General features: G+C 36.7%; 1 protein-coding gene across 3 annotated transcripts in view; it reads right to left on the reverse strand.

The window, feature by feature from the left end:
- Positions 1-12,556, reverse strand: part of MIB1 (MIB E3 ubiquitin protein ligase 1) — an 80,417-nt gene that overhangs the window by 57,619 nt on the left and 10,242 nt on the right. For all 3 annotated transcript variants that reach the window (XM_083825608.1, XM_083825606.1, XM_083825607.1), the window contains exons 3-5: positions 10,634-10,763; positions 8,759-8,863; positions 1,155-1,221 (exon numbers count right to left, since the gene is read on the reverse strand). In XM_083825608.1, the coding sequence (XP_083681734.1) occupies positions 1,155-1,221; positions 8,759-8,863; positions 10,634-10,763 (302 nt within the window). The remainder of the gene's footprint in view (positions 1-1,154; positions 1,222-8,758; positions 8,864-10,633; positions 10,764-12,556) is intronic.

Genomic DNA, 12,556 nt, shown 5'->3' on the forward strand with positions numbered 1-12,556 from the left:
GTTCTACCAAAGAGTGAGACTGAGAAGATGGAGGATAACATGGTTAGAATGATGAACAAAGTTCATTGTCATCCCTTAAGAGCAACTTGATAAAGTGGAAGGGAAAGAATTTAAAGTCTCCTACTAACTTCAGTGATCAATATTCATGCACTCAAACACAGTATCACCCCAAAATAAGCTCATGTAGAAAGCATAGACCTGTACTTTTAAAACATGAACCAAAACGAATACAAGGTATGCATAAGATCCTAGGTTTACCTGTGCGTAATAAAGAACTTATTTCTACTTTTACATTCCCACTTATGTCAGACTCAACTGACAAAACTAATTTCAAGTACACAAGCAAGATACAAAGATCAGAATAACTTGCATTTTTACTTTCAAACAATTCCTCTACCTGACAGTACACAGCTTTCTGGACAACATTATTGTTTTTTTTGTTTTATAAAAAAGGCAAACCTTTACTGTTTTTACATTTTTACCATTGCTGTCAAAAAGCAATAGTGCAAAAATCAAAATTTTCTGTAGTGTCCCATTTTATGACCAGATGTTTCACAAAGGAAATTACACATTAAGATAACAGAGAAATTTGTGCCAAGTAATCCATAAACTTTATTCCAATTTGCCTGTATTTCAAAAAAAAAAAAAGGAACATGTGGCAATTATTTTTATTATATATTCCATACATATTTGTAGCCCAGCTAAGACAAGAAGAATATGTCACTGCAATAGCAGATGTGGGAAACTGCAACCAGGTTTTCACAACATATACTAGTATTAGCACAAAGTAATAGGTTAAATTATATGTTCAAATGTTTTTTTTTCTGGCTGAGTATATGCTACTTTGTTAAACATCTTTGAATATCTAAAGGTCTTAGAAGAATGCATAAATGTTTATCTCCTTAGAAATACAGTGCACAACATGTGACTATTTATTACTCATTCAACATTTAACAGCTCTCTTGCCATCAATTTGGCACAATGATACCAAGTAACACTGAGGAAAGAGTTACAGTTTATTATTAATGCACAGAAGTGCTACCATTTACAGTTCACTATGAGGGAGAGTCATTTCAGATTACAGTTGAAAAGAGAAATACACACTACATACAATTAACATGGATCAAAACAAATTTACACTGTCTTCAACTCACCTAACACAGGACAATGGTCCCTGTAGAAAGAGCCTCCTTTTGCATCTTGGACACATTTCAAGTCAGACTAGGGAGAGAGATTAAGGCAACTTTAGTCCTCACTGACTGAGTCTCCAGGTTAACATAAATCAGTGAAACTAGAATTGAAATACACTCAATTAAGGAAAAATGAAAATTTCTGTGTACAGAAAACATACTCCATGAAAGTCAATGATGCAAAGAAGCTCAAATACTTCCGAGGCTGTCAGCCTTGACATTCGCAAGATTCAAGTAACACTTACCAATACAAAAAGGCTATAAAGGATAACAAATTTTTAACCCAAAAAGGTATTAAAGTAACCCATCTCCTTGGCATTGTTCTATATAGTTATTGTTAAAAAAAAAAAAAAAGGCATATGAATACAAGCAAATAAAGAAAGTAGTAACTGCAGACAGTACTTGAGGTCACAGCCTTTCCTGTACGGTATTATTTCAGGCTCGCCAGTGCTGTCCCCTCTTCCCAAACATTTTTCTGGCATACATATACTTTAAAAATTTAGAGAATAAAACCTAGCACCTGAATTCTAAAAACTGAACAATTTCCTATGAAAAACATACAGAATACAAAGATGCGGGTTTTAATTAAGCTGAACTAAACGTGATCATTTAAAGATAAAAGTACAAAAGCATATGCCTTCAGAAAGATCATTTTATTATGTGAGGGACAGAAGTTTCAAGTGTGATAACCAGCTCCTATTCATAAAGCCAGGGGAGCTCCTGTAATTCTCCCTTCCTCTAGTTCTTTCTCTGTGTAACCCTTTAAGCCAAACGGCTACCATCTGGCATTGCTCCTTACGGATCAATCCTCACTAAACAAAGGGCATTTTGTGTGCATGATGGGCTGAGAAGGAGACTGGAAACTGTCTGTACATGTGTCAGAATATTCTAAGGGAATGGAGGAAGAAATAAAGAAGACAGGCGGCTGCGATCTAATCAACCCTAACTAAGCAAATGTTTTTTATAAATATTTTTTCCACACCTAGGATTTAGTGACAGACTGTACTCCTGCAAAAGGATTAAAACAAACTCTCGAGTCTTCCAAGTCACTGAGGGAGGCATTGATGACCACCAGGCTTCCCTCAGTGACCCGGACCTATGAAGAACGCACCATCACTTTCTGAAAAAACAACAGAAACTGCCAGATAGAAATAATGAGATTTAGCTGCTCTCCAAAGTAGGAGAAAGGAGGCGTCAGCTGGGCAGAGAACAGCCGGCCTGCAGCAGCGTGCTGCCACCCGGTGGGCAGGCCCTGGCTTCAAGTCGGCCGGGGACAAAAGGGCCGCGCTGGCCGTCCCAGATGGCGAGCTGACGGACGCCCACAGATCCATAATGGGCCTGGAACCACTCGGTCCCTTCCCCTGAACGCAGCCTCCTGGGCCAGGCGACAATCACAGGCGCAGGAGTTGTTTTTCTTTCTTCACAGCATCGACCACAGAGTGCAGGAGGGTCCTACGCAGTTCTCCTTGCAGCCAGGCGACGCTCAGGTGCATTACAGCAAGCGTTAACTTGCAGAGCAACAATGGCTAAAAAGCTAACTGCAGAAATAAAATATTCAGTAAAAGGCTAATTACTATCTTGAGGCAGAAATTCTCAGGAAGCAAGTTAGTTACCTTGATTTTTACAGAGTAACACAAAAACCTACACATCTGCTCTCTCTCTTACTACGCAGCCTGCACCATGCACTATGCAGGTTATTTCTGGAGTATAATGATATACTTGAGTATGAAACTAAGCTGTAGCTTGATGTCCAGCATCAGCTTTACACTCATCTTCCTTCCAGCAACGTGGTGGAGTCAATGTTAAGATTACTACAGAGGAAAAGAGTGTGTTTCTATTACAGAAAAGCAAAGTAACGTGTTCATTTTTAACACGTCATCACCAAAAAATTGAAAAGGACTCAAAAATGCACAGAAAGATGAGGCACTGACAGAGATTAAGGCAGTAAAACTCATATATACTGTATTTACAAAGAGTTCTTTTGACAACTTTGTAAACAGCACTACTAGCAAATGTAACATCAACATAATACAGGCCTTAAAAATAAAACACAACATAACCAACCTTGAAAAAAAAATACAGGAGTTTTATGACAGGAAACTGTTCTTATTTGTACTTCAGTACCATGAAAACTGATTGAGCAACTAGAATTGTACTTGTAGCAAACCAGATACTAGTTTTATCAAAATTGGAAAACATGCTTTCTTCTGCCCAGGTCATTTAATTCAAAAATCAGGGGTGGTACTACGGCATCCTCCTCTAGGGACCTCATGGTGAGAGAGCCCCTAGTAAGGAAGGGGCACAAACACACACGAAGCCTGGCCACAGTGAGCTGACAGCACATCACCTCATCACCTAGCTTTGCTCCTCACTTGGAAAGTGCTGCTGTACTGTCCTTCAGAGAGCTCCACTGGGATTTTTAGAAGAGCCTGAGTCTTGTAGGTGGACTGAAACGGCAGACTGTTTGGAGATTAGGTGTACAAGTGCCAAGGGGAATGTACCAAAAAAAAGGAGAATTTGAAATGCAAGATTTAGACTCACTGTGATGCTGTGCACAGAAACAGAAGTAACAGCTGTGAGTCAGGTATAAATACCTGATGGAGACAAATATGCACAGATGAACACAAAACATAGGCTTTCATACATTAACTGAACGTAGAAATCATTCAGTGAACCCAGAAGATGGCTCTCTTCCGAGAAAAGAAACAGAAAAACAAGCTGTAGATTTTGTGGAATTTATGTATACTTAGAGAAGAGACAGGAACCCCAGTTAAGCAGAAAATCATTAAAATGAAAACTCAGTGGGTAATGACAGTTTCTGCCTACAGCAATCTTCATTCTTTTACCATCTACCTACTGACTTCGCTGAAAAACTCTCTGCTTTTCAGAAGTATGTGACTGGATTACATCAAGATCATGATCATGTCAGCCAAATGGGAAACACAGAAAATGTAACAGCTGGCTTTGACTTACTATCCAATTATACCAATGAAAACCCAGCCATTTCATCATCATAAAAACTTCAAGGAATAAAAAAAAGTGTATTACAGCAATGTCAGCAGATGGTGTAAAAAGGGCCATCATCTCTGACCTTGAAGAGTAAAACAGTGCCGAAGGAGCAGCTGCCTATTGGAATAATTGAGTTATTCCAATCAACACAAAAGGCCAGCCACCCGAACCAGGGAGGTAAGTTTGCAGATGTAATAAGGAGACCAGGTGTGCTAAGAAAAAGAAGAATGTTTGTGAAATAGCACCTACATCAGCAGTAAATACCAGGACAGAAATTAATACTGATCTGACAGTTAAACCAGCCAGAACCATGCCACAGCTGCAGGTGTTTGAGGTAGGAGGGAACACACCCTCTAAAGGTCATTTTAAGTCTCAAAACTGAGAAATGTTTTTGGCAAGGAAACATGCCCTCGCAGGGCAAATGAGGAAAGCCAGGGCACACAGCTTTGTCACCGGATTACAGCAATGAGGGACTGGACAAATCCAGAAGTCCTAGCTAAAAGTTTTAAGAAATGCAGCATTTCAAATTAAATGAACTGAAATCTTTTTCAGTTTCAAGAAGCTGAGAAGAGTGAAAGCAATAAAAGGAGAAATTATCATTTCAGTTATTTCTCTAATCTAAAGAGATATGAGGCGTAAAAACAACAGCAACAGCTTCTTACAGAGAATGTCAGAATGCAGACACGTCCTGACTGAACAGTAAGGGTCTATTGATTATAGGTACTTATAAAAACTTTCCATGTGTAACTTCCTTTGTTTCTAAAGAGGATCATTTTAAATTCACAACTGTCTTCCTTGGAGGTTTACATGATAAATTAAAAAAAAATGTAAAATGCATTTCTGTTTAAGGGAAGTATGTTTCTAAGAAACTCACTTATGGAGAGATGAAAAATTTTGCTTGGTTGAGACTACAGGAGAATGAACAGAAATAAAGCCACATGAAGAGAAGCAAAACAAAGTCGGCTGACAAATGCAAATAAATATACAAGGTATATACGTACACATAAACATCTCACTCCTCTCTCAATTTAAAAACAACTACCCCTACTTTCTAAATGATATTGGAGTCACAGCTTGACAATACAGAAAAAAGCCATTGTATTAATAATAGAAATCAACAACTCCATGCTCCCAGCAATGTTCCAGACAAATTCGTGGATTAAGATAAAATTGACTCTTTGAGCAATTTCACAGCTGCTTGTGAACTGGATTCTTGCTGATCTTTCCTACATTCCTCATTTTTGAAGTACTGGAGGCAATGTAACAAACTGGAGATTTGACTTACATTCTGTGTTATAACTGCAGCAGAAAGAGCATTTCTACATATTTTATAACTCTCACCTGCAACGCCTTACGTGACAAGAGATCTGCCTTCTTATTATTTTTAAAATGTGTGCTAATAAACCACTCTTAAAATCCTCTAGAGTAATTTAAAGGACTATCCTTTAAACGTAACCCAATAAATACTGACTAGTAGAAATTGGGCACCAACCAGATCAGAAACAAAGTTTAAAAATAACATCAAAAACATAAGGGCCAGGAACCTTATTAGCTTCCCTCATGCACTCAACTACTCAGACTTTTGTGGGGAAAAAAAGTACACAAACGCAGATGGCTTACAGATTACGGTGACAATGATGGATGATAACTACAGTTACTTCTTTCAGAGGCTACACAGATGAAAGGAAGATCCTCCATAATGAAAAACAAGAGGAGGAGGTTAATCACAGCAAAAAAGGCAAGTGGTATAAAGCAAAGAAATCTAATAGCATAGGAATAATTCCTAAATACTGAAACAGATTTCGGACATTCCTGCTAGAGGAACCATTTTCTTCCGTTTTTACAGCAAAATCATTCTACCAGTTAGTAGTAGAATTATAATGCTTATTGAAAACCAATGGATGTTACATCCTCATGTGCTTCATATGAAGAAATTAAAACTCCAAAAAAAAAAGTCCAAAGAGCTAAATTGCAATCTTCTCATTCAATTCTAATTTTCAATAAAAAGATTAAACTGTATGAAAAGGCTGCATTCATGTATTCTTCAAGTAGGTAACACAGTTAACAGCTTGGTCTGGCTCTAGAACCTGAATACACATATAGGTATGAAATGCAAGCACTGTTGATAACCATATTAGCCAACTGTACTTGGTTCCTACTATGGATGTAACAAACATGTTTTTCAACCTAACAGTACCATAAAATCAGATTTCAGTTTGGGGATTTGTGGCCTGCGTCAGCACGGCAGAAGAAACACCCAGACTTAAATGCTAGACTTCATAAAGACAGACAGGATGTGCACCCTCGATCACTTCATATGTAAACACAGCAACAGCAAACTCGATTAAAAACTCAAAGGATCTGATCACAAATAAATGGAAGTTTTCAGCCAGCACCTGCTGCCCTACCAGCCAATCCTTGTCTCTCCCACAGAAAAGCTGGCAGGCTGGATAGATTCATTTTGAGGACCAGATGCAGCCTGTCAGCTATCAAATAAGCAACCCTGACTTACGATAATAAGCTGTGTTTCTTTAATCAGCTCCATTTGTGTCTGAGGCAAGTGTTATTCATTTGCAAGTATGGGTCTTTTCCCAGCTGTATTTACATGGGCAAACACTGAGTATTGTTTCCACACACTCTGAACATTCTTAATCAATTCTTAGGTCCCCAGACAAGTTTGTCCCAATTTTTATATGGACTTTCTGACAGTCTATTAGCCAGCTTTTTGGAACAGTACATAATGAAACATACAAATTGGCACACAACTGATCAGTTATAAAATCTACCTTTACATGCAAATGACTGTCACAGATATACAAAATCCTGTCTGAAGTCAGAACTGCATTTGATGAAAGGGTTTGACAGAGGTAAAAATGAATGTAGAAATGGATTACAATCAGTTAAGCACTACATACAAGGCCTCAAATTATCCTTTATATGTGTGTGTACATATAGTATGTATCCATTATATGTTATGCATATATATCTAGTTTCGTAAGCAGTTTAACAGCTCTTTTTTGTTAATTATCAAATTGACTGACCAAATATTTCTATTTGTACACATCTTGTGGGGAAAGCTGCCCTTTACTTCTCCATCATCAGCTTGCAGTTGATGTAGTTAATAAAGTATTTTAGAAATATTTAATACTTCCTTATGTGGCAATAGCTTGGCAAAAGAATAGTTTTGTAAACAAATAATAAATACATTTTTATTAAGGGAATAACTACTTCAGAACAGAGTATGGCTTATCTTAATGTAGTAGTTCTGGGGTCAATAGTAACATTTAGTGATTCCATAGCATTATATCTCCTATTAGACAGTCCATAAATTTTAACATAACTCCAAAATTGCAACACAAGAATCAGTTGAACTCATTCTGTCTAAACTTTGGTAACTGTGCTCCTTTTCCATGTGTCACAATCAAATATTAGGGAGAAGACACCAACCATTGCTTTAACAATATTATACTACGTAATACTGTAACCCCCTCCCCCCCTTTTGCCAGCATTTAAGAAATATTCTTTAGAACTGAAGGGACCAAGAAGGATGTCACTCAATAGTGACTTCATTTTACCCTTAGCATCTTCCTGTTGCCGGCTGAAGAAATAACAAACTTTCCAAAACATGCATCAGAAAAGCTGACCTGCACTTATTCTTTCTAAATCTGATATTAAAATAATACATTTACTGCAAAAGTGGTATTTAGTATTTTCTTTTTTATTCTGAAAGTATTTTACTTCAAGTGAGGCTAAAGTAAAGGCTAAAGTGAGGCTAAAGTAAAGGCTAAAGTAAATAATTTCGCTTCCTGAAAAGCCAACTAGTCATTGTTTAAGATCTTATTACTAATACACATCTGATAAGATGACACCTCAATGTTAAGTTAACATGGTTTTCCTCTGCAGTATCAAACAAAAATCATGCAAAGAAAATGCTAATTAAGATGTTATAAGCAGTTGATAATCGAAGTAACCTTCCCCTGACCCACATTAGGATAAGAAAACTGAGCAACAGAAGGCACTTAGGCTAGAGTCTGACCTATTTTCTCTCTAAAGCTGTAGCAGTAGCCGTAGAAGCTAGGAAACAAAAAATGTAATGCTAAAGCGAATTAAGGTTGTAACGTAATTCCATACCTTCCCACTGCATTGCTCACAAGAGGGTGTTGAGTTTCTGATAACTTAAAAACTGCAAATCTTGCAGTAATCACACCAAAATTTGAAGTGAACTTGAGAAAAAATAGGGTCTTTAAAAAGTTCATGAATAAGCTTTTTTCTTTTCTGAATTTCAATTTAAGCACAGTAAGATAATTATGTATGCAATGTAAATATTTACGCTACTCAGGCAAAAAGGAGCTCTTAACTTCAAATCACTCCTATGTTTTATTCCCAGATCAGACTTTCCTCCTAATACATATGCATGATCCATACAGCTGTACTCACAATGACCTGACTAATAGCAGCACGCTGACAAAGGATATTACAAAAGCAGCAGAATAGCACACGTTATTCTTACCGCCCTTCCCCCTCCAAGCATTTTACCCTTTATGTTCTTTTATACTTACCATGCCCTCAAAGCCAACTCTGTAAAGGTTTTTAGCACCATTGTCCCAAAGAACGTATGCTGCACTATGTGGACTTGACGCGCTCCAATCTTGGATTTCAGTTACCTATTTATAAATAAGAAAAGTGTTTATGTAACCAAAAAAACCTCAGAAACACGATGTGAACTTAGAATCTTCTTCACCCCCTCAGACAAATTCACAATACAGCAGTTTTACTGAATTTAATTAAAAAAATCTTAAGCTTCGTATATGTTGATACAAGCATTCCCTAGGTGTCTTAATAAGCCTAAGTATGTACTTTGTAAATCCATCTTTCCTCCATATATTTGGTAGATAATCTAGCTACATAAGTACAAAACGAAATCAGCACCGTAAAAATTTATTTTTATGATGCTTTGACATGTTCTTACCAGAATTAGTGTTGCACTAAGAAAAACAGGATGAAAACTGTTTTAATTGCTCCAATTTGTCTGTATAACCTGCATTAGCCTGGTGGCAGTAGCAGAGACAAGGTTTTATTTCCTGAGCCAATTTGTTTAACAGCAGGACAAAAGAAGGGAAGTGAAAAGGACTTTCCCTGACATTTCTGAAATCATGAGGCCATGCAGCAAATTCTTAGACCGCTTCTATTACTCAAAGAATCAACTTCCGGAATTTGCCTTTATTCTTAGCTTTATTTATTTGAAAACTGTTTCTGCTTTTTGCTTTTCCTAGTTTATATCCATCATGAAGACACTTTATATGCATTTATACATGTCTTCAGCTTGCAAATTAAGTCCCACTAATTCTAGTTTAGTACATCACACAGACAACACAGGCTAAGACTCGTTTTGCAAGGTTTCAGAGATTTCAAAACATCCTGCAAAATTCATAGCAAGGGGTAAATAAATCAAGATGAAAATAAAGATACATCTGAATACCCTTTGCTTTAAGAGATTTATATTATTTCCTCTCAATAAAATTGAAAATGATATCCTCAGAGGTCCTAAAGCTTCTATAAACGTCTAGGATATGAAATAGACTAACTATTTTATTCAGAACTTCTCACTTTATTTGAAAGGCTTCTTAAGCATACTAAACATGAACAAAAACATCAGTTCACCCAGACAGAAGAGCATCCAATTCTCACTCAATAATATCTCATGTATGGTGGTAAGTCATTGCCTATCTTACCACACCCGGCTTTACGTTCATACTTATAACGAACTCTCATTAGTTCTCAAGTTAAATCTACATTGTTTCTAATCTTAATCTCAGCAAATTTTCCGTGTCTTTCCATGCAATCCAATTTTCCATAAATCAAATTATTTTTATCATACAACTGTACCAAAAGCTCACCATGTCCTAAATAAGCCAGTAATATAACATCCACAACAGACACTTGCAAAGCTGTCATTTTACATCAGAAAAGTCTGTCTCTATAGATTATTAGACAAAAAAACAAAAAAATCAGGGTGCAAGCACTTAAAGCTAAGACCAAGAGATTAACAAATGTCGTGACCCACAAGCAATCAGACCACAGAACGCAGGAGTGACCAGAAAGGGCTACGCTCGAGAACTGTTTTTACATCATCTCTCCAGTAACACTAAATATACTCCAGATCTTGATGTTATAAAGGCTGTCTTAGGACAGCCAAGACAAGTTTCTAAAGAAAATTGTAAAAAAGTAAATTTAAGTGAACTTCTCATACTGTACATCCCCTCCTAAGTTCTTGAGCATTACAGAGCAAGATTCGGAAATGACTAAGAAACTAAAGTACTGACTTTTACGGTGATCTATCTTCTCTTCAGTAAGAAAGGTCATTGAGATCATTACATGAACATGCAGAAATGCATCTTTTTACTTAAACTAGTTTTATTTTTTATTTTTTTTACCTTTCCCCTACGGCCATTGCCACCGTCTTGATCTTCCCATTGCCAGTCAACTCCTCGCACCACCCTGGCACCTGCAAAGATTCCTCTTGCTGTAATTTTCTTTGATTTACGGCGAGACTCCAGCAATACCCTGAAGTTATTAAAAAAAACAACCACCCAAAAATGTCAAGATAATAAAGAAAGTCCAAGAATCCTTCAGGGGTAGAAAAGAAGGTAACCATCTTGAAATAAAAATAACTGCATAAATGCACATTTCATCACCACCATTAAATTCCCAACTTGAACAGCAGACCCCAAGTCTGCTTTACTATGTATTTAGAATTAGCTTTTCATTCTAATAATTTCTTCCCCAAACTTCCTACTACCAACAACAACCTGTAACATATAGATTTGTACTCATATTATTTAAATATTATTAAAATCAATAAAGAAACATACAGACTCACATAACGACATATTCCTGTTTCTCTCAGATGCACCCTACGCCAACATTACTTCTCTGCAACTCCATTTTTATTTGGAATTATGCTATTAAGTGGAGGAATTATGCTATTAAGTGGAGTAACTACATCTCTTTCCCCTTCGTGTCTCAGACTTGTTCTACATAGTACTAATTGCAAATCTTGGCAAATTTCATTCAATATATCAGCATTTATTTTTTTGATCTTATTTTTGTCATAACACACTATTTGCCTAAAGCAAAACTCTTCTCTTCTTCAGACTTAGACAGAAGTGACATAGATAAGCCAAAATAGGACTGCTAGTGGGAACTTACAAATAAAAATAGAAACATTTTCTTGAATTTTTGGTCATCTCGAAAGCCACCAGTTTGTATGCAACCAGACTAACTTCTTATTTCATGCCACAAGAATGTTGCCAGACAAAAGTATTCAGCTGAAATTCTGAACATTTCCTGACCTCTTCAGGAGGTATAACACTCTCCTGCTCAACTTTAAAGATCCACCAGATGGCAGACAAGGAAAAAGTTAAACTGTTAAAATCAATGCAAAGCGCGTATGAAAATATTAGCAATTTTTACCTAATCTAAAAGGGTGAGAGGAAACACAGGGATATGTTGTTTATAGTAGCATTTTAGAAATACCTCAACATCTACAAAACTGAGACAAAAGCTAGCACGTATTACTTTAGTATGCAGCCCATGGTATTCCAGATTTCAGAATAAAATAGGTAGAGCTCATGCTTTCCTTCATCCAAACGTATGAAGATGCATCTTGTCATTTTTCCTATGAGCTATCCCTCAAACTCCCTAGTATGGCTTTGCCCTTTTCTCCTCCCTCTTTGCCCTCTTCTCCCTGATTAAGTTAAACTTAATCAATTTTTTTTCTCATCTAAGTTTTACCCAATAGAAACAGCTCCTTGGCAGATAAAGCTACCTTCTACGTAAGAGTTGCAAGATAGATATGAATGGGAGTAAACAAAGACAGAGAGAAAGCAACAAGATGTAAAAGATTTCTGGCAATTCTATACACCGCACACTATCTCCAAAACTATGCTTAACACACCATAAGAGATCACCTAAAACTACAGGGGAAACTTCAGCTAGAAAGGAAGTGAAAAAGTCTGGCAAGCATTCTCAGAAGCAATTGAATTTATTTTTCTTAAACGGGAGTAAAACAGATTTGTATTTTATTACCTAGTCCTTATTCATCACAATAAGCCAGAACTTTCTACTCTTGGATCAAACTTCTATGTCTAGTTCTGCATTAGAACTTTATGACTCAGATACTAAGCTTATGCTATCTATTTGGTACCTACTGGCATGAATCTCAAAAAAACACAGAAGTTACTTTTTGATTAAGCCACTGACATGGGCGTTTTTGCCATAGTTAAAACCCGAAAGCAAGCATCTGAGAAAATAAACACAGTCCCTACAAGACACTAAATGAGAATCCAGTCTCTGTG

The sequence above is a fragment of the Anser anser genome (genome assembly GCF_964211835.1).
Source record: "Anser anser genome assembly, chromosome: 2".
Classification (NCBI taxonomy): Eukaryota; Metazoa; Chordata; class Aves; order Anseriformes; family Anatidae; genus Anser; species Anser anser.